Genomic DNA, 24,992 nt, shown 5'->3' with positions numbered 1-24,992 from the left:
ATGAAAAAAAAACCACAATAAATTGTATTTTATAAAAATTTTAAAACTTTGGCTTTTCAAAAACCCCATTTTAAAAATGAAATGAATTTCCAGTCCAAGATTGCAATGTAGGAAGACCCTGAACTCACCTTCTCCCACAGACACACTAAATCTATACCTGCATATAGAGCAGTTCCTCCTGAAGAAGAACTGAGAGCTGATTGAGTGGCTTCCGCACAACAAATGATAGAGGGACCACATAGAGAAGGGTAGGACAGATAAGAGATACAGTACTGACAGGAACCCCACCCTCGATGCAGAAACCTGCAGTGGAAAGGGACATCACTGAGGGGCCTGCACACAGACTCACCCACTCTGAAGCACAGTGAAAAAGGAGCAGTTTAAAGGATACCTAGAGTATACGGGAAAAAAATCCATTTGCTAGCCCCAATGCATCTGCCAAATGGTCAGGAAACTGCTGGAACTCTCTGGTGTCAGAGGAGCCAGAGAGTGCCATTTTTTGCATTCCCCTTCCACCTTATAGTATTGCAGGAACATGGTTCAGGTGCTCTAGCCTATCTGCTAAGGTCACCCAGCGTGCCCCAAGTCCTAGGATAACCAAGGCAATCTACAGATTCAGTGCAATCCCTATCAAAATACCCATGGCATTTTTCACAGAATTAGAACAAAAAATCTTAAAATTTGTATGGAAGCACAAAAGGCCCCAAATAGTCAAAGCAATTTTGAGAAAGAAGCTGGAGTTATCACGCTCCCTCATTTCAAACTATACTACAAAGCAAAGGTAATCAAAACAGAATGATATTGGACAAAAACTGACACATAGATCAATGGAACAGAAGAGAGCCCATAAATAAACCCACACTTACATGGTCAATTAATCTATGGAAAGGAGGCAAGAATATAACAATGGGGAAGACAGTCTCTTCAAGAAATGTTTTTGGAGAAACTGGGCAGCTACTTGCAAAAAAATGAAACTAGACTACTTTCATATACCATATACAAAAAGAAACTTAAAATGGATTAAAGACTTAAATATAAGACCTGAAACCATAAAACTCTTGGAAAAAAACATAGATAATGCACTCTTTGACATTGGTCTTAGCAGTATTTGGGCGGGGAGGGTGGGTGGGGAATCTGTTTCCTCAGTCAAGGGCAAAAAAGCAAAAATAAACAAATGGGACTGCATCAAATTAAAAATGTTTGCACAGTGAAGGAAACCATCAACAAAATGAAAAGCAATTTGAATAGGAGAATATATTTGTAAATGATATTCTTAATATCCAAAATGTATAAGGAACTCATACAATTTAATATCAAAAAAAAAATCTGATGGAAAAATGGGCGGTGGATATGAATAGACATTTTTTCCAAAGAAGAAATACACATGGCCAATGGGCACATGAAAATATGTTCAGCATCACTAATCATCAGGGAAATGCAAATCAAAACCACAGTGAGAGATATCACCTCATACCTCTCAGAATGGCTATTATCAAAAAGACAAGAAATAATAAGTGTTGACAAGGATGTGGAGAAAAGGGAACCCTAGAGGACTGTTGGTGAGAACTTATATTAGAACAGCCATTTATGGGGAAAACTATGGAGTTTCCTCAAAAAATTAAAAATAGAACTACTGTACAATCCAGTGATTCCACTTCTGGGTATTTATCCATAGAAAACAAAAACACTAATTCAAAAAGAAATATACACCCTAATTGAAGTATTATTTACAGTAGCCAAGATATGGAAGCAACCTATGTGCATCCACAGATGAATGGATAAAAAAGAATGGAATATTATTCAGCCATAAAAAGAGGGAAAGCTTGCCATTTACAATGGCATGGATGGACCTAGAGGGTATTATGCTGAGTGAAATAAGTCAGAAAGAGAAAGACAAATACCATCTGATTTTACCCTCCTTCCCTCTTACGACCATCAGTATATTTTTGGTGGTGAGCATGCTGTAGGGGATACAGATGTAAAAATATAAGGTTGTACACATGAAATTTACGTAATTTTGTAAACTAGTGTTACCTCAGTAAATTTTTAATGAAATGACACACCATATATTGGGAGAAAATAAGTGCAATATATACGTATCTGACAAAGCACTTGTGTCCAAAATATAGAAAGAACTCTTACTACTCGAAGGCAAACAATTCAATTTAAAAATTGGCAAAATATTTGAACACACTTATTGAAATAAAATATACAAAACCAATAAGCAAATTAAAAATGTTCCAAACCTTTAGTCTTCAGAGAAGTACAAATTGTGAGGTACCTCTACAAATTGATTAGAATAACTGAGATTTAAAGGAATGACATTACAAAGTGTTAACTAGTAGACGGAGCAACTAGAACTCTCATACATTGCTGGTGAGGATGTAAAATGGTACAACCACTTTGGAAAACACTTCGGTAGTGTCTTAAAGAAATAAAACACATATTTATCATATGACCCAGCATTTTTCCTCCCATATGTTGACCCAAGGGAAATGAAAACATTTATCCATACAAAGACTTGTACATAAAAATTCATAACAGCTTTATTTGCAATGGCCCAACACTGGAAACAACTCAAATGCCCATCAACAGGTCAAAGAACAAATTGTGCTATATATTTAGAATGGAATGCTACCCATCATTAATAAAAAAGTGAACTACCAATAAGTACAACGTGGGAAAACCTCACAAACTTTATGCTGAGCGAAATGAGCCAGACCTCTTCCCCTGCCAAAAGAAGTATGTACTATATAATTCAATTTGTATGAAATCATAGAAAAGACAAATTTATAGTGACAGAGAACAGTCAGTGGATTTCTGAAGCTGGGGGAGAGGACTGACTCTAATGGGACACAAGGGAACTTTTCAGGGTAATCAAAATGTTTTAGGACTTGATTATGGTGATAGGTTACAAGGGCCGATGAATTTCTTAAAATTTATCAAAATGCACACTTAAAATGTGTTCACTTGTTACATGTAAATTATACGTCAATAAAGTTTATTTTAATAAATAAATAAAATGCATATTTCACCTTTTTTTTGAAATATGCACAAGACATATTTGAGTGAGGGCTGCCAGCTTTGTGTCTGTTGTGTCATTGTGCATAATGTCATGATGTGTCCCCGAAAATTTCCAACCTGGTTGGAAATTGTCAGAGAGCACGAATTTAAAAACACTTGTGAAATAATGTGAGTGCAGAATCCTTTACAATTTTTAAGCTTTTTTTCCTAATATTTTAAAGTTGCTTATCCATACTTACTGAATAATTTATTTTTTTTTTTTCCTAAGTGAAATATCTCTCTGGAACTTTTCCAAAACATTGTATTTAGATGTTATTTTAAAAAATTAAAACATTTTCACTTTTTTGCTAACATACATAATAGTTCATTAAATAGCTTAATTGCAATAACAAGTTCAAATGGTATGAGTAGGTTTAGGATCAAATCCAGCTGACTGTGGTAGCAGGTTGGAGCATGAGTCAGGCTGTGCTCATGGCGGTGTTCACTGGTTGTGCAAAAAGACACACGACTGAGTGGCCACTGGGATGGAAACTGAAGATTGCTAGTTTGTCACACAGTGCCTGACGTATAGTATATGCTCAATATCTGCTTAATTTGAATGTTTACCTTCTATATTATATATCATGAGTCTCAAGGATTTGATAGTAAGTGCTCAATAAGTGTTGAATTATTTTCAATCTTACATGGAATTACATGAATTAAGCCTCTATTCATTTTAGAATTTAGGGCAATTCTATATTAAAAATTGCATTTGGGATGTGCGTTCCACAAGGGCGTATCTGCATTACTGCTTTATCAACTATGTTGGCCCATAGTAGGTACTCAGTAAACATTTTGTGAAAGCATAATTTTAATGAGTCTTCTGTCTTCTCAGGAGTCTTTTGAACAAGAACGGGTCTAAAACTGATCTCTAATACCTTCCTCCAACTTTTTAAGTTGGAGAGTTTCTCGTGCAAACTTCTTTAACTTAGGAAATTCCTAAAAACTTATTCTGAGGAAGCTGATGGTATAGAGATAAAACTGATAAAGGGGCTCTAGTCATCATCACTCCCCTCCAGTCTTCTTTCTTTTCTCAGGATCTGACATAGCTGAATCCTCAGAACCCTTAAGGTTCTTCGGAGCACACTTTAAAAATATCTAATTCTGGTTCACACTTTATGAAACAGGTATCTGAGGCCCACGGTGGTTAAATGACCTAAGGTCACATAGCTGTGTATGTATGGTAAAACCAACCCATAAGCCCATGTCTTCTGACTTTTATGCTAATATTTTTAAACTGCCTTTCTGTTTCAGTTTTGCTGTATCCCATGGATAACATCTTAAACATTTATATTTATTTAAACATTTTTCTTTAATAGAGATCTTCCCTTTTCTTTAAGATACACCATCGCTTCCAATTGTACCACCTGGACCAAGCTAACTTATTCCTCGGTGTCTACACCTTTCAAATATCTATAGACCATCATCGTGGCACTCCTTAGTCATCCTTCGGCCTCGTTATGTGTACATATATAGCTCCTCTAATCTTTCTGTACAAGTCAGTGTCTCTAGTCTCTTCATCATTTGTACCATTCTTCTCTCTAGTGCCTCTAAGAGAACAGTTTGAGGATATTCCAGATGGGAAAAAGTAACCCCAACATGTTGTAACAAGGGGCAGAAAAACACTCTGAATAGATGAAAGGAACAATCTATAGGTTAATTAGTAGTATGGCCACAAATATGTGCACAGTTTTGTTTCAGAAATAAAGCAAGCTGTATTTGTTGTAACTATCTCTTCTTTGAACTTAACAGAATGCTGATAATGCCAGGCTGTGTTTACAGTCCGCATTTTTGCTAAAGACCTTCAACTTTGCACTCCCCTTGTGTGGTATCTCTTGCCCAAGACAGAACTACAGATAAAAGCACATAAGCACGAGCCGATGCAGCAACCCATTACTGAGCTTATCTGTTTTTGTGCAGTTTCTGTGGATCTACTTGGTTTCTGGGAGCTCCCTATAAGCCTTAGTAAGGAAGAGCCCTTTACTTATCTCACAAGATAGGAGGCACTTGGGTATTAGTCATCCTGTAAAAATTAAATGTTTACCAAATATGATAATCTAAAAATGGAAACTACATTAGCACAAGAGGAATCACCAGAAATACTCTGCTGACATAAATAGAACATGCCTATTGCCTGGTGTTCTTGTGTTTTTCTTTTTTTTCTTTTTTTTGAGTTCATAACTTTTGTAGTTTTTCAACAAATTTGGGGTCTTGAAAAGCTGTCCAAAGATTATTATTGAGCTTATTCTCCTTACACTCAGGCAGACTTAATCTAACTTCAGTTTGCATATTCATCTTATACAATGTATCTTAGAATGAAAAACTGAAGACTGGGAAGGTGCTTAGAAAAACACTTGACAGCTGATTCAGTGTATTCATTTTATAACAGGAGATAGAAAGTATATGTCCAGCCCAGTTACATTAAGGAAATGTTCCATATTTTTCTCAAACTCTCGTATGGTCCAGAAAGTGTTCTTTCAATCCCAACCAGATCCTTCCTGTAGAACTTGCTGTGCCTTTCTTGTGCTGCTCTCCCGTGATCTCACAGGACCATAAGCTTCTGCAAGGTAGAAATGTGATTTCTTCCTCTGTTCTTTTTATAAAACATTGCACTGCACCTCAGAAATGATGATAGCCAGTGGAATTTATTAGAATGGAATTTAAACTTTTCTACCTTTAAACTCAGTGATAGTGCTATTCCGGAGGTGGCAAAGAAGGGTGACTATTTATTTCCTCTCTCACTTAAAGCCAGGTTGTGAAGGGACTTATTCTCTGAATGAAAGAGGAGAGGGGAAAAGTAGGAACCTTCTCGTGTTTTATTCAGATGTTAACAAAGAAAATTGAGAAGTGTGTTTCCTTAAAATTGACACCATTTTTATCCCAAACATTTTGGTAAGTGATAGCAGACAACCGTGCAAGCTTTTTGAGAGAGAGGAATTTTTCCAGGAGCATAGTCCCGGTGGGAAGTATTACCTAAAAGCAATCCGCTAATCGCTTTCAATCTTGCATATTTTCACATACTGTGTGCATACATACATGTATTAATAACTGTTCCCAAGACGTCAGTTCAGCGCTCAGAGAGCTCAGTGTTGCTATGCAAGTGCCAGAGATGGAATCCATGCCGACTGCAGTTTAGCAACGAGGATTTTACAGACACGCAAGGGCGAAGATGGCCTGAGGTCTAAGACTTCACGCCTGGGTGTCCCTCTGAGTTCTGATGTAGCATCATGTGTCAAATATTCACGGCATCCATCTGCCCACTCCACTACGAAGATAAATGGCACTGCCAGCATTTCCAAAAAGCTTAGCTCCTCACAATGTCTCCACTCACATCCAGTACTGCATTCCATCTTGTAGCTTTTGCATAGGAATTCCTTAGAATGTGGTCTCTGGATGCAAGTCCCAGATACATAAATATTTTCTGCTCTGTTGTGCATGTGATTTGTATTAATATTCATAACAAAATTTATTTTACAGTGATATGTTTTGAAGGAATTCCTTACCTCTTCTTGTCACTTATAATTTAGTATATATATATTCCTCCCAGTAACACTTTGAGTCACCTAGTTACTTGCCCAAAGTCACAGATATGGTAGTTCTAGGACTAGAACCCAGTTCTTCTAACCACAAATCTGCCACTTATTTCACTCAAGTGGTTCTTAGTCTTTAAAACAAATAATAATAAATAACAAAATAAAACTGGAAACCTATCAAGTGAATATTGAATGTAACTCAAATGTACAAACCAAATTGATTCAGACCAGCTATGGTCAAACAGAAACCCGAACCTGGCCTTCTTTGGTCCGAAGGTTCCTCTGCAGGACCCAGTACCCCACATCCTGCTGCCTTTTTTTCCATTTTCAGAGCATACAGATGTACAAATCCAAAGTATACCAGGTGTTTCAGACAGAAATGGAATGATTGTGCTGCTTCAGAGGGTAATGGCGTTAACCTTGTTCTGGAATCATGTAGGAGTCATCCTGTGGACTGCAGTCCCCACACAGTACTTTGATGTATTGATACAGTGAAACTTTACCTTATGCTCAGGCCACAGCGCCTGCTAGTGGAAAGAAACAAACAGCTGAGGCAGCACACTGGGAGATAGTTTTGTGCAGCTGAAAGCACACTGTACTGAGAGCCTGAAGGCCTGAATTCAGGTCTCACTTGCTGTTGGCTTGCTGTAGGATCGTAATCTAGGCGCTGCCTCTGCCTGAGCCTTTGCTTTTTCATCTGTAAATGAGGTTGCACTGGATGGTTTCCAAGTTTTCACACGCTCTTACATTTTAGGACTTTTAAAATCCTCTAACAATGGGTTATGGGCATTTCAGCACTAAGTAGAGAATCCAAAACCCAAGTAAGACTAATTGGCTTCCCTGGGACGTGTCAGGTGAGACTATCACCCACCTCTGGGTCCAGCACCATGCAAGCAGGTAACGTGGTCCAGCTCAAAGATCAGTAGCCTTGGGGTCAGATGAACTGAGCTTGAATTCCAACTCTATTATCTACCTTTCAAGTCATGCATGTGAGTTATTCCTAGCTAACTCAGTTGTTAAAAGAGGATAATTGTCTTATCTGGCTTTTAGTTTTTGTAAGGTTCAAATGAGAACATGGAAATGATGAAGTTTTATGTGAATTTGCAGGGTTACTCTCATTCTTCATATATCAGAAAGCTAAAAGAAGTAGTGTTAATTATAGCTTTCATGTTGCTCTTTTTGGTAGCGTCGGGTAAGAAAGCACATTTACTATTATAAGGCAATATATAAGTATAAGGAGTGCTTGTTAATATTATAAGGAGAAGATTATGGCTATCGTTAGGCATTGAAATACAGTAGCTTCGGGAACACCCAGCGTTAGGTTTGCTCTTAAATAACCAAAATACATTCGGAGATTTCCCATCAATAAAACTAAAAGTAACATGGCAAACAAAGTTTTTTTCAGCTTTGAGTGGAGGCTGAGGGAAATGCACATTCCCATGAGGGATACCCTAGAGCACATTTTAATCATAAGTCAAAAATAAACGTTGCAGTAGCAGTTTTAACTGTACTAGTAAACACTGATTTTTTTTTTCCGTTAACAGATCAATCATGAAATAAATTTTAAATATAGAAGAATAGATTAAAAATTAAGAGTCGGGATATGAAAATGCCCGCGTGTAAAAATTAAAGTGAAAAGAAATCTTGCTTCAGCCAAAACAGATGCTAATATTCCTGTTAGGAATGTTGTAAGGTTTATGCAAGCTTACATCTGCCAGGCCAGATGTTTTTAAGAATTTTGGAATTCTAAAGTCAAAAGCCAGGTTAAAGGACTAGTTAAGTGGGCTTTAAGGCCAGACCGACTGGTCCCCAATTCCAGCTTCAGTAGTTAACTCTGTGGCCTTGGGCAAGCTACCTAATCTCTCTAGGCTGCCATTTCTTACACTATAATGAACATAATGAGAGGACTACGTCATCAGGTTGTTGGAAGAATTACTTGAGATAATATATTTAAATACTTAAAACAGTGCTTGGCACATAATAAGTGCTGAATAAATCTTGATTATCATCACTCTGGAGTCCACAGATTTTTTCAAGATTGGGATTGAATTTCGAGCACTGAATTCTATTAATACCATACTGGTAAATATAAATCTTACGTAACTGCCTCATAGATGCAGCGTCCTCTTACCCGCTCATGGACCACCATCTCTGGTCCTAGTCATAATGAGCTCTTCGTTTTGAGGTTTTCCTCTACCTCCTTAGTTGGAGGGGGAAATAAGCAGGGACTGTACTAGGCACGTAGCTGTTCCCGTCATTGAACTTGGTGACCAGGTAGTCAAGGCAGTCATCGTCATGACTTTTTTTATTATTATTATTGAAGTTTAGTCGATTTACAGTGTTGTGTTAATTTCTGCTGTACAGCAAAGTGATTCAGTTATACATATATATATATATGTATATACATTTTTTTTTCCTTAATATTTGGTTTATTCCCCTTTTCTCAGTATATATTCACTGAAATGATCCCTTTAGGCAAGGACTGAGGGAATCTTTACAGTATATTTACAGTATATATATATATATTTTTTAAACATCTTTATTGGAGTATAATTGCTTTACAATGGTATGTTAGTTTCAGCTTCACAACAAAATGAATCAGTTATATATATACATATGTTCCCATATCTCTTCCCGCTTGCGTCTCCCTCCCTCCCACCCTCCCTATCCCACCCCTCCAGGCGGTCACAAAGCACCGAGCTGATCTCCCTGTGCTATGCGACTGCTTCCCACTAGCTATCTACCTTACGTTTGGTAGTGTATATATGTCCATGCCTCTTTATCGCTTTGTCACCGTTTACCCTTCCCCCTCCCCATAGCCTCAAGTCCATTCTCTAGTAAGTCTGTGTCTTTATTCCTGTTTCACCCCTAGGTTTTTCATGACATTTTTTTTTTTTAATTCCATATATATGTGTTAGCATACGGTATTTGTCTCTCTCTTTCTGACTTACTTCACTCTGTATGACAGACTCTAGGTCTATCCACCTCATTACAAATAGCTCAATTTCGTCTCTTTTTATGGCTGAGTAATATTCCATTGTATATATGTGCCACATCTTCTTTATCCATTCATCCGATGATGGACACTTAGGTTGTTTGCATCTCTGGGCTATTGTAAATAGAGCTGCAATGAACATTTTGGTACATGACACTTTTTGAATTATGGTTTTCTCAGGGTATATGCCCAGTAGTGGGATTGCTGGGTCATATGGTAGTTCTATTTGTAGCTTTTTAAGGAACCTCCAAACTGTTCTCCACAGTGGCTGTATCAATTTACATTCCTGCCAACAGTGTAAGAGGGTTCCCTTTTCTCCACACCCTCTCCAGCATTTATTGTTTCTAGATTTTTTGATGATGGCCATTCTGACTGGTGTGAGATGATATCTCATTGTAGTTTTGATTTGCATTTCTCTAATGATTAGTGATGTTGAGCATTCTTTCATGTGTTTGTTGGCACTCTGTATATCTTCTTTGGAGAAATGTCTGTTTAGGTCTTCAGCCCATTTTTGGATTGGGTTGTTTGTTTTTTTGTTATTAAGCTGCATGAGCTGCTTATAAATTTTGGAGATTAATCCTTTGTCAGTTGCTTCATTTGCAAATATTTTCTCCCATTCTGAGGGTTGTCTTTTGGTCTTCTTTATGGTTTCCTTTGCTGCGCAAAAGCTTTTAAGTTTCATTAGTTCCCATTTGTTTACTTTTGTTTTTATTTCCATTTCTCTAGGAGGTGGGCCAAAAAGGACCTTGCTGTGATTTATGTCATAGAGTGTTCTGCCTATGTTTTCCTCTAAGAGTTTGATAGTGTCTGGCCTTATATTTAGGTCTTTAATCCATTTTGAGCTTATTTTTGTGTATGGTGTTAGGGAGTGATCTAAGCTCATACTTTTACATGTAGCTGTCCAGTTTTCCCAGCACCACTTATTGAATAGGCTGTCCTTTCTCCACTGTACATTTCTGCCTCCTTTGTCAAAGATAAGGTGACCATATGTGCGTGGGTTTATCTCTGGGCTTTCTATCCTGTTCCATTGATCTATATTTCTGTTTTTGTGCCAGTACCATACTGTCTTGATTACTGTAGCTTTGTAGTATAGTCTGAAGTCAGGAAGCCTGATTCCTCCAGCTCCATTTTTCGTTCTCAAGATTGCTTTGGCTATTCGGGGTCTTTTGTGTTTCCATACAAATTGTGAAATTTTTTGTTCTAGTTCTGTGAAAAATGCCAGTGGTAGTTTCACAGGGATTGCATTGAATCTGTAGATTGCTTTGGGTAGTAGAGTCATTTTCACAATGTTGATTCTTCCAATCCAAGAACATGGTATATCTCTCCATCTATTTGTATCATCTTTAATTTCTTTCATCGGTGTCTTATAATTTTCTGCATACAGGTCTTTTGTCTCCTTAGGTAGGTTTATTCCTAGGTATTTTATTCTTTTTGTTGCAGTGGTAAATGGGAGTGTTTTCTTGATTTCACTTTCAGATTTGTCATCCTTAGTGTTTAGGAATGCCAGAGATTTCTGTGCATTAATTTTGTATCCTGCTACTTTACCAAATTCATTGATTAGCTCTAGTAGTTTTCTGGTAGCATCTTTAGGATTCTCTATGTATAGTATCATGTCATCTGCAAACAGTGACAGCTTTACTTCTTCTTTTCCGATTTGGATTCCTTTTATTTCCTTTTCTTCTCTGATTGCTGTGGCTAAAACTTCCAAAACTATGTTGAATAAGAGTGGTGAGAGTGGGCAACCTTGTCTTGTTCCTGATCTTAGTGGAAATGCTTTCAGTTTTTCACCATTGAGGATGATGTTGGCTGTGGGTTTGTCATATATGGCCTTTATTATGTTGAGGAAAGTTCCCTCTATGCCTACTTTCTGCAGGGTTTTTATCATAAATGGGTGTTGAATTTTGACAAAAGCTTTCTCTGCATCTATTGAGATGATCATATGGTTTTTCTCCTTCAATTTGTTAATATGGTGTATCACGTTGATTTGATTGATATTGAAGAATCCTTGCATTCCTGGAATAAACCCCACTTGATCATGGTGTATGATCCGTTTAATGTGCTGTTGGATTCTGTTTGCTAGTATTTTGTTGAGGATCTTTGCATCTATGTTCATCAGTGATATTGGCCTGTAGTTTTCTTTCTTTGTGACATCCTTGTCTGGTTTTGGTATCAGGGTGATGGTGGCCTCGTAGAATGAGTTGGGGAGTGTTCCTCCCTCTGCTATATTTTGGAAGAGTCTGAGAAGGATAGGTGATAGCTCTTCTCTAAATGTTTGATAGAAATCGCCTGTGAAGCCATCTGGTCCTGGGCTTTTGCTTGTTGGAAGATTTTTAATCACAGTTTCAATTTCACTGCTTGTGATTGGTCTGTTCATATTTTCTATTTCTTCCTGATTCAGTCTTGGCAGGTTGTGCCTTTCTAAGAATTTGTCCATTTCTTCCAGGTTGTCCATTTTATTGGCATAGAGTTGCTTGTAGTAATCTCTCATGATCTTTTGTATTTCTGCAGTGTCAGTTGTTACTTCTCCTTTTTCATTTCTAATTCCATTGATTTGAGTCTTCTCCCTTTTTTTCTTGATGAGTCTGGCTAATGGTTTATCAATTTTGTTTATCCTTTCAAAGAACCAGCTTTTAGTTTTATTGATCTTTGCTATCGTTTCCTTCATTTCTTTTTCATTTATTTCTGATCTGATTTTTATGATTTCTTTCCTCCTGCTAACTTTGGGTTTTTTTTTGTTCTTCTTTCTCTAATTGCTTTAGGTGCAAGGTTAGGTTGTTTATTCGAGATGTTTCCTGTTTCTTAAGGTAAGATTGTATTGCTATAAACTTCCCTCTTAGAACTGCTTTTGCTGCATCCCATAGATTTTGAGTCGTCGTGTCTCCATTGTCATTTGTTTCTAGGTATTTTTTGATTTCCTCTTTGATTTCTTCAGTGATCACTTCGTTATTAAGTAGTGTATTTTTTAGCCTCCATGTGTTTGTATTTTTTACAGATCTTCTCCTGTAATTGATATCGAGTCTCATAGCGTTGTGGTCGGAAAAGATACTTGATACAATTTCAATTTTCTTAAATTTACCAAGGCTTGATTTGTGACCCAAGATATGATCTATCCTGGAGAATGTTCCATGAGCAGTTGAGGAGAATGTGTATTCTCTTGTTTTTTGATGGAATGTCCTATAAATATCAATTAAGTCCATCTTGTTTAATGTATCATTTAAAGCTTGTGTTTCCTTATTTATTTTCATTTTGGATGATCTATCCATTGGTGAAAGTGAGGTGTTAATGTCCTTTACTATGATTGTGTTACTGTCGATTTCCCCTTTTATGGTTGTCAGTATTTGCCTTATGTATTGAGGTGCACCTATATTGGGTGCATAAATATTTACAATTGTTATATCTTCCTCTTGGATCGATCCCTTGATCATTATGTAGTGTCCTTCTTTGTCTCTTCTAATAGTCTTTGTTTTAAAGTCTACTTTGTCTGATATGAGAATTGCTACTCCAGCTTTCTTTTGGTTTCCATTTGCATGAAATACCTTTTTCCATCCCCTTACTTTCAGTCTGTATGTGTCTCTAGGTCTGAAGTGGGTCTCTTGTAGACAGCAAATATATGGGTCTTGTTTTTGTATCCATTCAGCCAATCTGTGTCTTTTGGTGGGAGCATTTAGTCCATTTACATTTAAGGTAATTATCGATATGTGTGTTCCCATTCCCATTTTCTTAATTGTTTTGGGTTTGTTATTGTAGGTCTTTTCCTTCTTTTGTGTTTCTTGCCTAGAGAAGTTCCTTTAGCAGTTGTTGTAGAGCTGGTTTGGTGGTGCTGAACTCTCTCAGCTTTTGCTTGTCTGTAAAGGTTTTAATTTCTCCATCAAATCTGAATGAGATCCTTGCTGGGTAGAGTAATCTTGGTTGCAGGTTTTTCTCCTTCGTCACTTTCAATATGTCCTGCCACTCCCTTCTGGCTTGCAGAGTTTCTGCTGAAAGATCAGCTGTTAACCTTATGGGGATTCCCTTGTGTGTTATTTGTTGTTTTTCCCTTGCTGCTTTTAATATGTTTTCTTTGTATTTAATTTTTGACAGTTTGATTAATATGTGTCTTGGCGTGTTTCTCCTTGGATTTATCCTGTATGGGACTCTCTGTGCTTCCTGGACTTGATTAACTATTTCCTTTCCCATATTAGGGAAGTTTTCAACTATAATCTCTTCAAATATTTTCTCAGTCCCTTTCTTTTTCTCTTCTTCTTCTGGAACCCCTATAATTCGAATGTTGGTGCGTTTAATGTTGTCCCAGAGGTCTCTGAGACTGTCCTCAGTTCTTTTCATTTTTTTTTCTTTATTCTGCTCTGCAGTAGTTATTTCCACTATTTTATCTTCCAGGTCACTTATCCGTTCTTCTGCCTCAGTTATTCTGCTATTGATCCCATCTAGAGTACTTTTAATTTTATTTATTGTGTTGTTCATCATTGCTTGTTTCATCTTTAGTTCTTCTAGGTCCTTGTTAACTGATTCTTGCATTTTGTCCATTCTATTGTCCATTCTATCTCCAAGATTTCGGATCAACCTTACTATCATTATTCTGAATTCTTTTTCAGGTAGACTGCCTATTTCCTCTTCATTTGTTAGGTCTGGTGGGTTTTTATCTTGCTCCTTCATCTGCTGTGTGTTTTTCTGTCTTTTCATTTTGCTTATCTTACTGTGTTTGGGGTCTCCTTTTTTGCAGGCTGAAGGTTCGTAGTTCCTGTTGTTTTTGGTGTCTGTCCCCAGTGGCTAAGGTTGGTTCAGTGGGTTGTGTAGGCTTCCTGGTGGCGGGGACTAGTGCCTGTGTTCTGGTGGATGAGGCTGGATCTTGTCTTTCTGGTGGGCAGGTCCACGTCTGGTGGTGTGTTTTGGGGTGTCTGTAGACTTATTATGATTTTGGGCAGCCTCTCTGCTAATGGGTGGGGTTGTGTTCCTGTCTTGCTAGTTGTTTGGCATAGGATGTCCAGCACTGTAGCTTGCTGGTCGTTGAGTGAAGCTGGGTGCTGGCGTTGAGATGGAGATCTCTCGGAGATTTTTGCTGTTTGGTATTATGTGCAGCTGGGAGGCCTCTTGTGGACCAGTGTCCTGAAGTTGGCTCTCCCACCTCAGAGGCACAGCACTGACTCCTGGCTGCAGCACCAAGAGCCTTTCATCCACAGGGCTCCTTAATTTGGGATGATTCGTTGTCTATTCAGGTATTCCACAGATGCAGGGTATATCAAGTTGATTGTGGAGCTTTAATCCGCTGCTCCTGAGGCTGCTGGGAGAGATTTCCCTTTCTCTTCTTTGTTCTGACAGTTCCCAGGGGCTCAGCTTTGGATTTGGCCCCGCCTGTGCGTGTAGGTCGCCCGAGGGCGTCTGTTCTTTGCTCAGACAGGACGGGGTTAAAGGAGCCGCTGATTCGGAGGCTCTGGCTCACTCAGGCCGAGGGGTAGGGAGGGTCACGGAGTGTGGGGCGGGCCTGCGGCGGCAGAGGCCAGCGTGACGTTGCAGCCTGAGGCGCGCCGTGCATTCTCCCGGGGGAGTTGTCCCTGGATCCCGGGACCCTGGCAGCGGCGGGCTGCACAGGCTCCCCGGACGGGCGTGTGGCTAGTGACCTGTGTTCGCACACAGGCCTCCTGGTGGCGGCAGCAGCGGCCTTAGCGTCTCATGTCTGTCTCTGGGCTCCGCACTTTTAGCCGCGGCTCGCGCCTGTCCCTGGAGCTCTCTCAAGCAGCGTTCTTAATCCCCTCTCCTCGTAAACCAGGAAACAAAGAGGGACGTAAAAGTCTCTTGCCTCTTCGGCAGGTCCAGACTTTTCCCCGGACTCTCTCCCGGCTAGCCGCGGTGCACTAACGCCCTGCAGGCTGTGTTCACGCCACCAACCTCAGTCCTCTCCCGGCGCTCCGACAAAAGCCGGAGCCTCAGCTCCCAGTCCCGCCCGCCCCGGCGGGCGAGCAGACAAGCCTCTCGGCTGGTGAGTTCCTGTCGGCCCGATCCTCTGCGCTGGAATCTGTCCGCTTTGCCCTCCGCACCCCTGTTGCTGTGCTCTCCTCCGCGGCTCCCAAGCTCCCCCACTCCGCCTCCCGCAGTCTCCGCCCGCGAAGGGGCTTCCTAGTGTGTGGACACTTTTCCTCCTTCACAGCTCTCTCCCGCTGGTGCAGGACCCGTCCCTATCCTTTTGTCTCTGTTTAGTTTTTTCTTTTGCCCTAACCAGGTACGTGGGGGGTTCCTTGCCTTTTGGGAGGTCTGAGGTCTTCTGCCAGCGTTCAGTAGGTGCTCCGTAGGAGTTGTTCCACGCGTAGATGTATTTCTGGTGTATCTGTGGGGAGGAAGGTGATCTCCGCGTCTTACTCTTCCGCCATCTTCCCAGAAGTCCTCTATACATTTTTTTATACTCTTTTCCATTATGGTTTATCATAGGATACTGAATACAGTTCTCTGTGCTGTACAGTAGGACCTTGTTGTTTATCCCTTCCTTTTTACAGAGGCTGAGAAAAGGTTACCCCTGTGCACAGGACTTAGCACAGAATAGAGACTCAGTAAGTGCATTAGTGGAGGGGTTGAAGGAATAACTGGATAGATGACTCAACTACTTGTTTTGAAAACAAGGGACTTCAGGATCAGAGAATTTAGGAAACTTGTCCAGGTTCCCATAGCTAGTGAGTCACACGGGCAAGACTCGCAATTCTGTCTGATTGCCTTTATACCATGGAATATGTAATTTTGTTCAAAGGGCACCATGTATTGTATCCCAAACTGCAAAGCAGTATTGTTTTTTGTTTTGCTTTTGTTGTTGCCTGGTTTTTGGCTGTGTTTTTACTGCTCCTCCTGAGACTGGAAGTTGTTGTCAGGAAGTAATTTTCCTGACCACTGTGCCTGTTATATAAGTTTAGTGAAGGTTAGGACCAGGGTACATGGTGACCAACTTGCTCCTTCTGCAGTTTCCTAGGATGTAGCTCCTTAGGGCCAGGTCTTTTGGTCCCAAACATCAGTGCTTTCTAAGAACACTCTAGGATGAACTCCGCTTTGTGGAACATATGAACACGTGGTTCCCTTTGGAACAGTGGTCCCCAACCCCACTGCGCATTAGCATCGTGATTGTAGGGCCCGCCCCCCAAACCAAATAATCAGAATCTCTGCAAGCAGAGTGTGGCCATCAGTATTATTTTAAAAGCGTTCCTAGTGGGAAGCCAGAGTTTGAGATTCAACAAAGGGTAAGGGTTAGGGTTCAACCAAAGGTCTCTGAAGGACCCTTAGCTGTACTGATTTCACCATGTGTAGCTGATTCTGACACTTCACTAAGCTCACCTGAGGCTTGGGGTGTTGGAGAAGTGATGCTTTACTGGCTCCTCTTTCCCTGGGAGTGGGAACACACCCCACTCCTCAGCAATGCCGAAAACATCACAGTTATGATTGAACAAGGAAGTGTATTCCTAGAAAACCACAAGCTGATTGAGAAGATGGGCTTTAGAAGTCTGACCTGGTTCCCATCCCAGCCTCACCTCATTTCTACCTTTGAGACCTTGGCCAAGAGACTTAACCCCTGGTTTCTTATCTATCAAATAAGAATAGATAAATGTTGATGGGACTAAACCAGAGAATGCTTGTAGAGAGCTTAAGGCAGTGTCTGACCCAATGGAAAAAATACAGTAATTTTCTTTTATGTTTTTGTTATGCTCCTTCACAATGCAGTGTATTTAAATCAGTGAAACATGCTTGCTTATGCAGTCCTATGTGGGACTTCCCCTCCCAGTTTACCTCCTTACCTGAAGGTCCAACCTAAGCAAATATGTGTCTATAGATGAATCACCTCATGGTTAGACTTTGTAATGACTTCCTTTTACCAGGTCACTCGTTTCTCACTCCATTTCATCTGGTTTGTTGCCCAGGCCTCTGTCCACCCATTCCCGAACCATTCTCTCTGATAATTTTTGAGAGTCTGTTTGTTTTGTTTTGTTTTCTTGTTACTTAGCTTAATTTCTTATTTTGTACTAAAATGCTTCTTCTTTTGTCTCCTTCTGAAAGCTCTACATGTCTGCCGTTGGTTCTAGTGCTGTTGTAGTCATTGCTCCTTTTCCTGTTGTCTGCCTGTGCACATGTGTGCCTGAGAGAGAGAGAGACAGAATAGAGAAGAGAAAGAGAGGAGAACAGCTATCTGCCCTCTGCTTCTCATGCCCATCCATGGCTTGTTGAATCTGCAAGCCGTCTCTGCAAGGGCCATCTGAGCAATAACAGTGAAGTAGTATAATACAATTATATACACACAAGCAGTGACAAAATTAGATGTGTCCTGCAGTCCAGCTTTTAATATAGGTTAAGGATCCCAAGATTCACAGAGCTAAATAGCACTAACCATAGGAGACCGGATACTGGTACAGTATTTAAAGGCAGAGTCCAAGAAAATATATAAAACTTGATTTGATGTACAATGTATACTATGTGGTATCATTATCTTAAATGGCTATCGGTTGACATTCTCTGTGTGTTCTGTATTGTCTAAGGCCACATAGCAGTGCCATATGATAAATTTATTTACAGCACAAAAGAAGCCTGTTCTATAGGAATACTTGTAATTAATATATGTGAACTGCTTTCTCTGGCTTAATGCTGTCGAAGTATTTTATGGTGAAACTCAGCTGATTCTCTTCATGTATGTTATCAATGGATGGAAAGCCACTGAAAACTCTTCAAACTAAGACATAAAGAGACAGCATTAGGGAAATTACTCTTGTTGGTGAAAAGCAAGATATATTATGATGCCACCGAAATTTCTTTTTTTCAGCCAACTCATGGTTAACAGTCTGTCCCCTGTTTTGCGTGCAGATGAAGTCTGTCTGGACGATTCTTGTCAGCTGTTATTCTGACAAGCAGTGCAGAAATAGGCACCCCTTGGAACAGTGGCTTAACTTTCAATCACCTGGAGAGCTTTTAAAAATTCCAATCCTAAGACATCCCACCTCAGACCAATGAAATCAGAATCTCTGGAGCTGGGACCCAGAGATCAGTATTTTTTTTTTTTTTAATTCCCCAGATGATTCCAACATACAGGCAAGGTTGAGAATCACTGTCCTAGGACTTATGCAGCTTAAAAAACAGGTTATCTATTATGCCATGCATTAATACTACAGGGTTTCATAAAGTAAAAGCTTTGGTGATTAGAAAATGCCATCATCCTAGATTTCAGTGAATGTCATATGGACCTGTCACATAAAGAGTACAAACTTGTTCTATGATCTTTTTGTACTTTCAGTGGAAGATAATTTCTGAATCAACTTAATGGAGCCTGTGCTTTAGGAAGATAACTCCAGTGGACACATGTAGGGTAAATTGGAGCAAGCTTTGTTTCTAGGAATAATTTGCTATCAGTTCACTACTCTGATGTAACTTTATTGATTCAACTTTTGGAGCAGGACTTTGTTCAGAATATATTTGAAAAGGTGCTTAGTGAGAAAGCTGATAGATCATACAATTGGCATATAGAGTTTCAAGTCATTATAATATTTAAAGATAGACTATTAATTTTGCTTATGCCAAAAATTTCTGTTACAAGGCAAGTGGCGAGGAGGAGATGGAGACATATGTGACCTGGCTTTATGTCTGCATAAATGTACTAGTTTGCTTTTGATGTTGAATGATGCACAAGTTTGAGAGTATGTCACCCCCCCATCACCATGCCACCGACTCTCAAAATGACTGGACATTTTTGGTCTCACCTCAGAAACAAGCAGTATCTGCAGAAGAGGGTCTGTGGCCTATCGTATTAATGGTGTACTGGTCACAAGAACTTCATTTTTAAATGAAATTTTATTTTCATATTATAAAGAAAATAAATTCACATTACAGAAAGAGAAAGCTGGCACCAGTGAATATGAAAACCCACGTCCCACCACTCCGCCTGTCTGGCTTAACTTGTAGCGTCGACTGTAGCGTCGCCCTTCACCCATGCCATTCCTAAAATGCCTTGTTCAAAACCTATCTAAACTTCTAGACTTAGCTCAAGTAGTAAGACCACCATAAAGCCTGTCCATTTGTAAGAGGGAGTAAGTCAGAGCTAGTGGAACAATCAGGAAGTCATTGCAATGACCCATTAAAGATAATAAGCCCAATGTGGGCAGCAGACCTGTGATGGAAGAGAAGCATTTCAGAGACTTTGCAGAGGTTGTAATAGTTGTGGGAGTGGGGAAGAAGGAGGGGGAGGGGTGAGAAGAATCCCTGACTGGCTCCACAATCGATACAATGCGTTATCGATATATAACAAACGATAATACATGGACAAGACTTGTTTGGTTCTGGCATCTCAATTCACTGACAAAGTTCCCCCCCAGGCTGTCTAACTCTCTGCCCTTGGATTTTTCTTTTTTTTTTTTTTTTTGCGGTACGCGGGCCTCTCACCGCTGTGGCCTCTCCCGTTGCGGAGCACAGGCTCCGGACGCGCAGGCTCAGCGGCCATGGCTCACGGGCCCAGCCGCTCCGCGGCATGTGGGATCTTCCCGGACCGGGGCACGAACTCGTGTCCCCTGCATCGGCAGGCGGACTCTCAACCACTGCGCCACCAGGGAAGCCCTGTCCTTGGATTTTTTAAGTTATGTGCTAAGCTTTGCCGGTGAGCTCCTCATACCATCCTTGGGTCTGAACTTGACCCTGAGCTTCCCACTGGCCCCTAATCAACAATGTTTCCTTCATACTCTGATGCCTCCAAGTCTGGTACCATTCCCCTGGTTTTTCTCGTTTAAAAGCGCTGAGATACTTGTCTCCAAGATGGGCAGCAAGATTGCAGGATGCTTTTAATGATGTGTAGCATGAGCCCCTCTAGGGGCAAGGACGTATTATGCTCTAGTGACTTTCTTTCCATTGTGAATGCCTCCCTAAAAGGTATAGTTTGTACATTTTTGTTAATGTGAAAAGGTAACATTCGGGCATCTTTTCTGTCATGCTGTAGACAGAAAGTGTAGAGAGAGCTATTTTTAATTTTTGTTCTTTGCTCTTTTCTGTGCTTGTGATTTTAAAGGTGCCAGACTGACTGCCCTCGAGCCTGGTGTCCCCGATTTCTCCCAAGAATAGGAAAAATACGGGAGGCAGCAAGCTGGTCATGTCTGGGTCCAGCATATTAGCCTGACCCACTCTGGAAGAATATTCTCCAAAATATAAAGGAAAAGATTGTTCCTTGTGAACACAGTCCATCTGCTTTCATAGCTGAGAGGACAAAACCTTGTTGTCCCACCACCAAGCCACTGCAGAGTTTCTGGATCCAGGAAACCCAGCCACTCATCTACTATGTGGAAAAACTAGAATGTTTTTTTCTCTGCCATCCCCACCTGTCAAAGTTCCATCCTTTAAGGTTGGACTTAAATGCCTCTTTCTCCACAAAACCTTTCCTGAGCCGTCTCAAGTGTGATGTTCCTCCCACATCTCCAGAGCACTTTCTCAGATGACACCACATTTTGTCATGTGATGGTAGGATGTTATATAGTCTCATAATTGATGTGAAAGGCACTGACGTCACCTAATTCATTTCTGGGTATCATACAGATTACAGTACTGGGCAAAGGGTAGATACCTGGGGAATGCCTGTTGAATACAATGAGAATTCCAAAGCTTAGCTTTTCATCCTGCCCTTTAGGGCTCTGCTCCAACCTTTCCCTTTAATCAGTGAATGAAATTTTCTCCTAGATCCTCATGGGTAGCTCTCAAACTCTCCATAAACCATGTAGGTTCAGCCTCCTGGATTCCGGATATTACGCATTGGGCAGCCATGGTCTGGAATCATAATTGCTACCTCTACCTGTCTCATCGACCACCATGACCAATAGTCAATCACATTTGGCCAGAACAAATTTTTTCGAAAGTGTGGTCCACAGATCGCTGGTAGTCCCTGATGGAGTATCAAGGAGTCCAGTTTGGTGTCTAGAAAAGGAAAGAGTAATAAATAATTATTTTGTTGACTTGCATTTAATGAATCTGAATTGTAAAACTACAATATTCACAGGAATCCAATATGCTCTTAATGAATCATCACATTCTTAAAGATTGCATATGTACCACCAAACCTATGTTGATCGGTGTTGTTTATCCGATGTTCAGTAACATTGCCAGTAAGCTCACAGTATTTTCACGTCATTAGTATGTTTTTTTCTACTGCTGCGAAACCTACATTTTTTTTTATCATTACTATATTACCCTATTTCTTCAGTTCGCCAAAATAGATCAGTGATTTGAATATGATTCTTTGAAAGTAGAAAAAAATAGTAATAAAGATAATCCCATAAATACCATTTTAGATTAATATTACAAATGTAAACATTAGTGAAGACAGTTCAGTATAAATATTGGAAATGAATCTATATACACTGGGATGAATGTGATTATTTTGCACAAGCAGTTGAAAAAGAAAATTTGGAATGCTGTGATGATGATGATGTAATTTTTTAATTATATTTTATGGATCGGTGATCCATTCGCCTATACTTTATGGCTTGGTGATCCATTCGCCTGTAATTCCCAATATGTTGTTTGTAGTGAAATGTTGTCAGATAGTGACATGAAGCTCTCAGACTTTTAGCATCCTTTTCAAACATAGTATAGTGAACTTTCTAGTAAATCAATGTGTTTTTTTCTGAATAATCACAAAATAGTGCCATATGAAAATCCTAATTTTGATACTAAAGGCAATGAGAGTCTAAAATTTTAAAGCACGTTTCTAAGGTTGTACATCTTTTACTAAAAAACAGACACAAGTTCACTCTTGGATAGAAGTTTGCAAATCAAGCCACAAGGTTTATTACAAACATTTATTTTATAAAAGTTTATCAAATGTCAAGAATATGATGTCAAGACTTAATAAAAATATCAACTATGGTGGAAGTGGCTCAGTTTCCAAAAGTTTGACTCTTTCTTCAGCCCTTGATATTTCTCTTTCTTTAGGGGGGAAATGTTCTATAGTTTGGGCTATATTTTAAAGATGCATTCGAATTCTGCAACAAAATATACAGAAATACTTTCCAGGGCCAGTGCAAGAGAGGATTAGAAACACATTTGCCTCTTTTCTCCCAGGTTGAAACATTTAAACCTCCTCCCTTCTAGGTGTGAAATAGTCGTCAATCCAATGTGATGGAGGGCTGAAGGCAGCCTTTAGTGAGAAATCTCTCCATAGTGTCAACTCTGTATTCAATCCTGATACACAGAACTAGGCAGAAGCAAGACAGCAGAACGGTTAGGACCATCGACACTGAAGCTAGACTGCTTGGGCTAGAAGGTAGTCAACCACTTATGTAACCCAGTTTCTTCACCTGTAAAATAGGGATACTAATAGTACTTGTCACATAGGTTGTTGTGAATATGAAATGAGTTAATATACATAAAGCACATAGACAATGCCTGACCCATAGGAAGCTTATCTGTAAAAGCCTGCCGATTCCTGCTGACGTTCCCAGTGACTTGTAATTACTTGTTAGAACTTTTTACCTTCGTAGAAATAAAGAATAAGAAGGGAAACTGAATGCGGCTCTGACCTCTGGCTCAAGATTCCCACGGTGAAGCCAGCTATGGATACAGACTGCAGCCAGCACAATGCCTCTCAATGACATAAATTTTTTTTTTGGTAAATTACATGTTAATGTTATTATTCAAATTTTAATGCAGTTTTTTTTTAACCTAAACACAGTGTCCATATGTGGTCAGAAGCCCCACAAATCAATTTAATCATGCTGAAAATTTGCAGAACACTGGGCTGGACAGGGACAACCTAGGCCAGGAGGGACTCAAAATCCTACAGTCTGTGGAACTGTTGCATGATTAAGGGATATTCAAACTATAAACAGACTTGGAGGCAATGCTGAGCTGTAATATCTTAAAGGGTGTCAAGTGGAAGTGATGAGACTTATTTCTTGAGGCCCTAAAGGACAGAACTGGGACTATTGGGTAACAGAATGAGGAGGCATTCCGGCTCAATACGAGAACACTTTCTAGCCGTCAGCGCTATCTGGAAATAAAAGGGACTACTTTTTTATCTGCCTGTCACTGAGGGCTGGATGCAGAGGTTTTGCAAGCCAGGCTTTTGTGGAAGGAGTTGAAGTTTGAGTTTGGACCCAGTTCCCTCACAGTCTAGCTGGACACATAGTCTGTCCAAGGAGAAAGACTCTTCTAGATTATGCCTTCCACTCCTACCATCCTGACTCATGTTCCTCTTAATTTGTGTGTGAGATTAGAGGCAGAGCACTGGCCTCAACATCAGGAGACCTGAGTTCTACTCAGTCGCTCTCCGTGGGACCTTGGCTGTGAGGGTCAACTTCTCAACTGATTCGTAAAATCCCCGTCATGCTGGCCTCATGGGGGCTGTAGTGGTCATCCTGCCTCATGATGGTGATGGCGGCGGTGGTGATCCCACCTGCTGTTGACATTACAGATGTGCTGTCCCCACCACGCATTGTCTTCTTCAGAAGGACTGAAGGTGTTCTGAACAGTCAACCCCTTTTTTCTTTCAGGCCGCTGTGCTCGCTGTGGGGAAAATGTAGTAGGGGAAGGTACAGGATGCACTGCCATGGATCAGGTCTTCCACGTGGATTGTTTTACCTGCATCGTCTGTAACAACAAGCTCCGAGGGCAGCCCTTCTATGCGGTGGAGAAGAAAGCCTACTGTGAGCCCTGCTACATCGTAAGTTCAGATTTGGTCCTCAGGTACTTTACAAAGATGACTTTGTTGGCAAAATGCCAGTCACTCTAGCTCAAACGTAGCCATCAGATCTTTGCTTCTCATCAGATTTCAAAATATGCCTGTGTGTAAATTGGTATATCTTAATTTTTATCCATATGCCCCCTGTTCACATGAGGTCAAAGGGTGCATTAGATGGGGCTACCATTCAATTAGTGGCCTGCCAGAAAGATCATCTCCCTGTGGCTTACAAGCATATATGTACAAGCTAACACGTTGCCCCTTAAAGCATCAGAAGGTTTCCCAAGTAGCAGAGTCCCACCACTTCTTATTAGATCTCACTCCGTATTTGATGTCGTATTTGTAGAGAAACGTTGCACGGCCTTGGGACTTGTGAGTGGTCTTTCAAACTCCTGGGTCCTTTGAATCACCTTTTTTCTACCCAGAATTTCTCTTACCTGTCATACTCAGCAGGTTTTCATGATGCAGTTAGAGAAACTATTATAGAGTACCTTAAAGGGAAATAAATAGTCATGCTGACTGAGCTAATAATTGTCTCCTTTTTTTAAATACACAACTATATTTTAATAACATAGCTGGGTGACTAAAAAATACTCATAGTCACATTATCTTAGCTGTTTGTCAGGCTACTGAAATCTACACGTTAAGCTATCTTCTGATGGAGCAGTTTGGTAAAAGAACATAAATTTTTTTAATCTAAAGTAAATTTCCTTTCTCTCCTTCTACACGATTT

At 40.0% G+C, this 24,992-nt stretch overlaps 1 protein-coding gene across 2 annotated transcripts in view; it reads left to right on the top strand.

Annotated features, from left to right (window-relative positions):
- LPP (LIM domain containing preferred translocation partner in lipoma) overlaps window positions 1-24,992 on the top strand; it is a 688,992-nt gene that overhangs the window by 557,196 nt on the left and 106,804 nt on the right. For both annotated transcript variants that reach the window (XM_027109047.1, XM_027109037.1), the window contains exon 9: window positions 24,072-24,241. In XM_027109047.1, coding sequence (XP_026964848.1) covers window positions 24,072-24,241 — 170 coding nt within the window. The remainder of the gene's footprint in view (window positions 1-24,071; window positions 24,242-24,992) is intronic.

This window comes from Aethalodelphis obliquidens, unplaced genomic scaffold (genome assembly GCF_003676395.1).
Source record: "Aethalodelphis obliquidens isolate GAN/ISIS:26980383/991018 unplaced genomic scaffold, ASM367639v1 scaffold1, whole genome shotgun sequence".
Classification (NCBI taxonomy): domain Eukaryota; kingdom Metazoa; phylum Chordata; class Mammalia; order Artiodactyla; family Delphinidae; genus Aethalodelphis; species Aethalodelphis obliquidens.
Note: the sequence above shows the minus strand (reverse complement) of the source record. Positions and strands in the feature narration are given on the sequence as shown.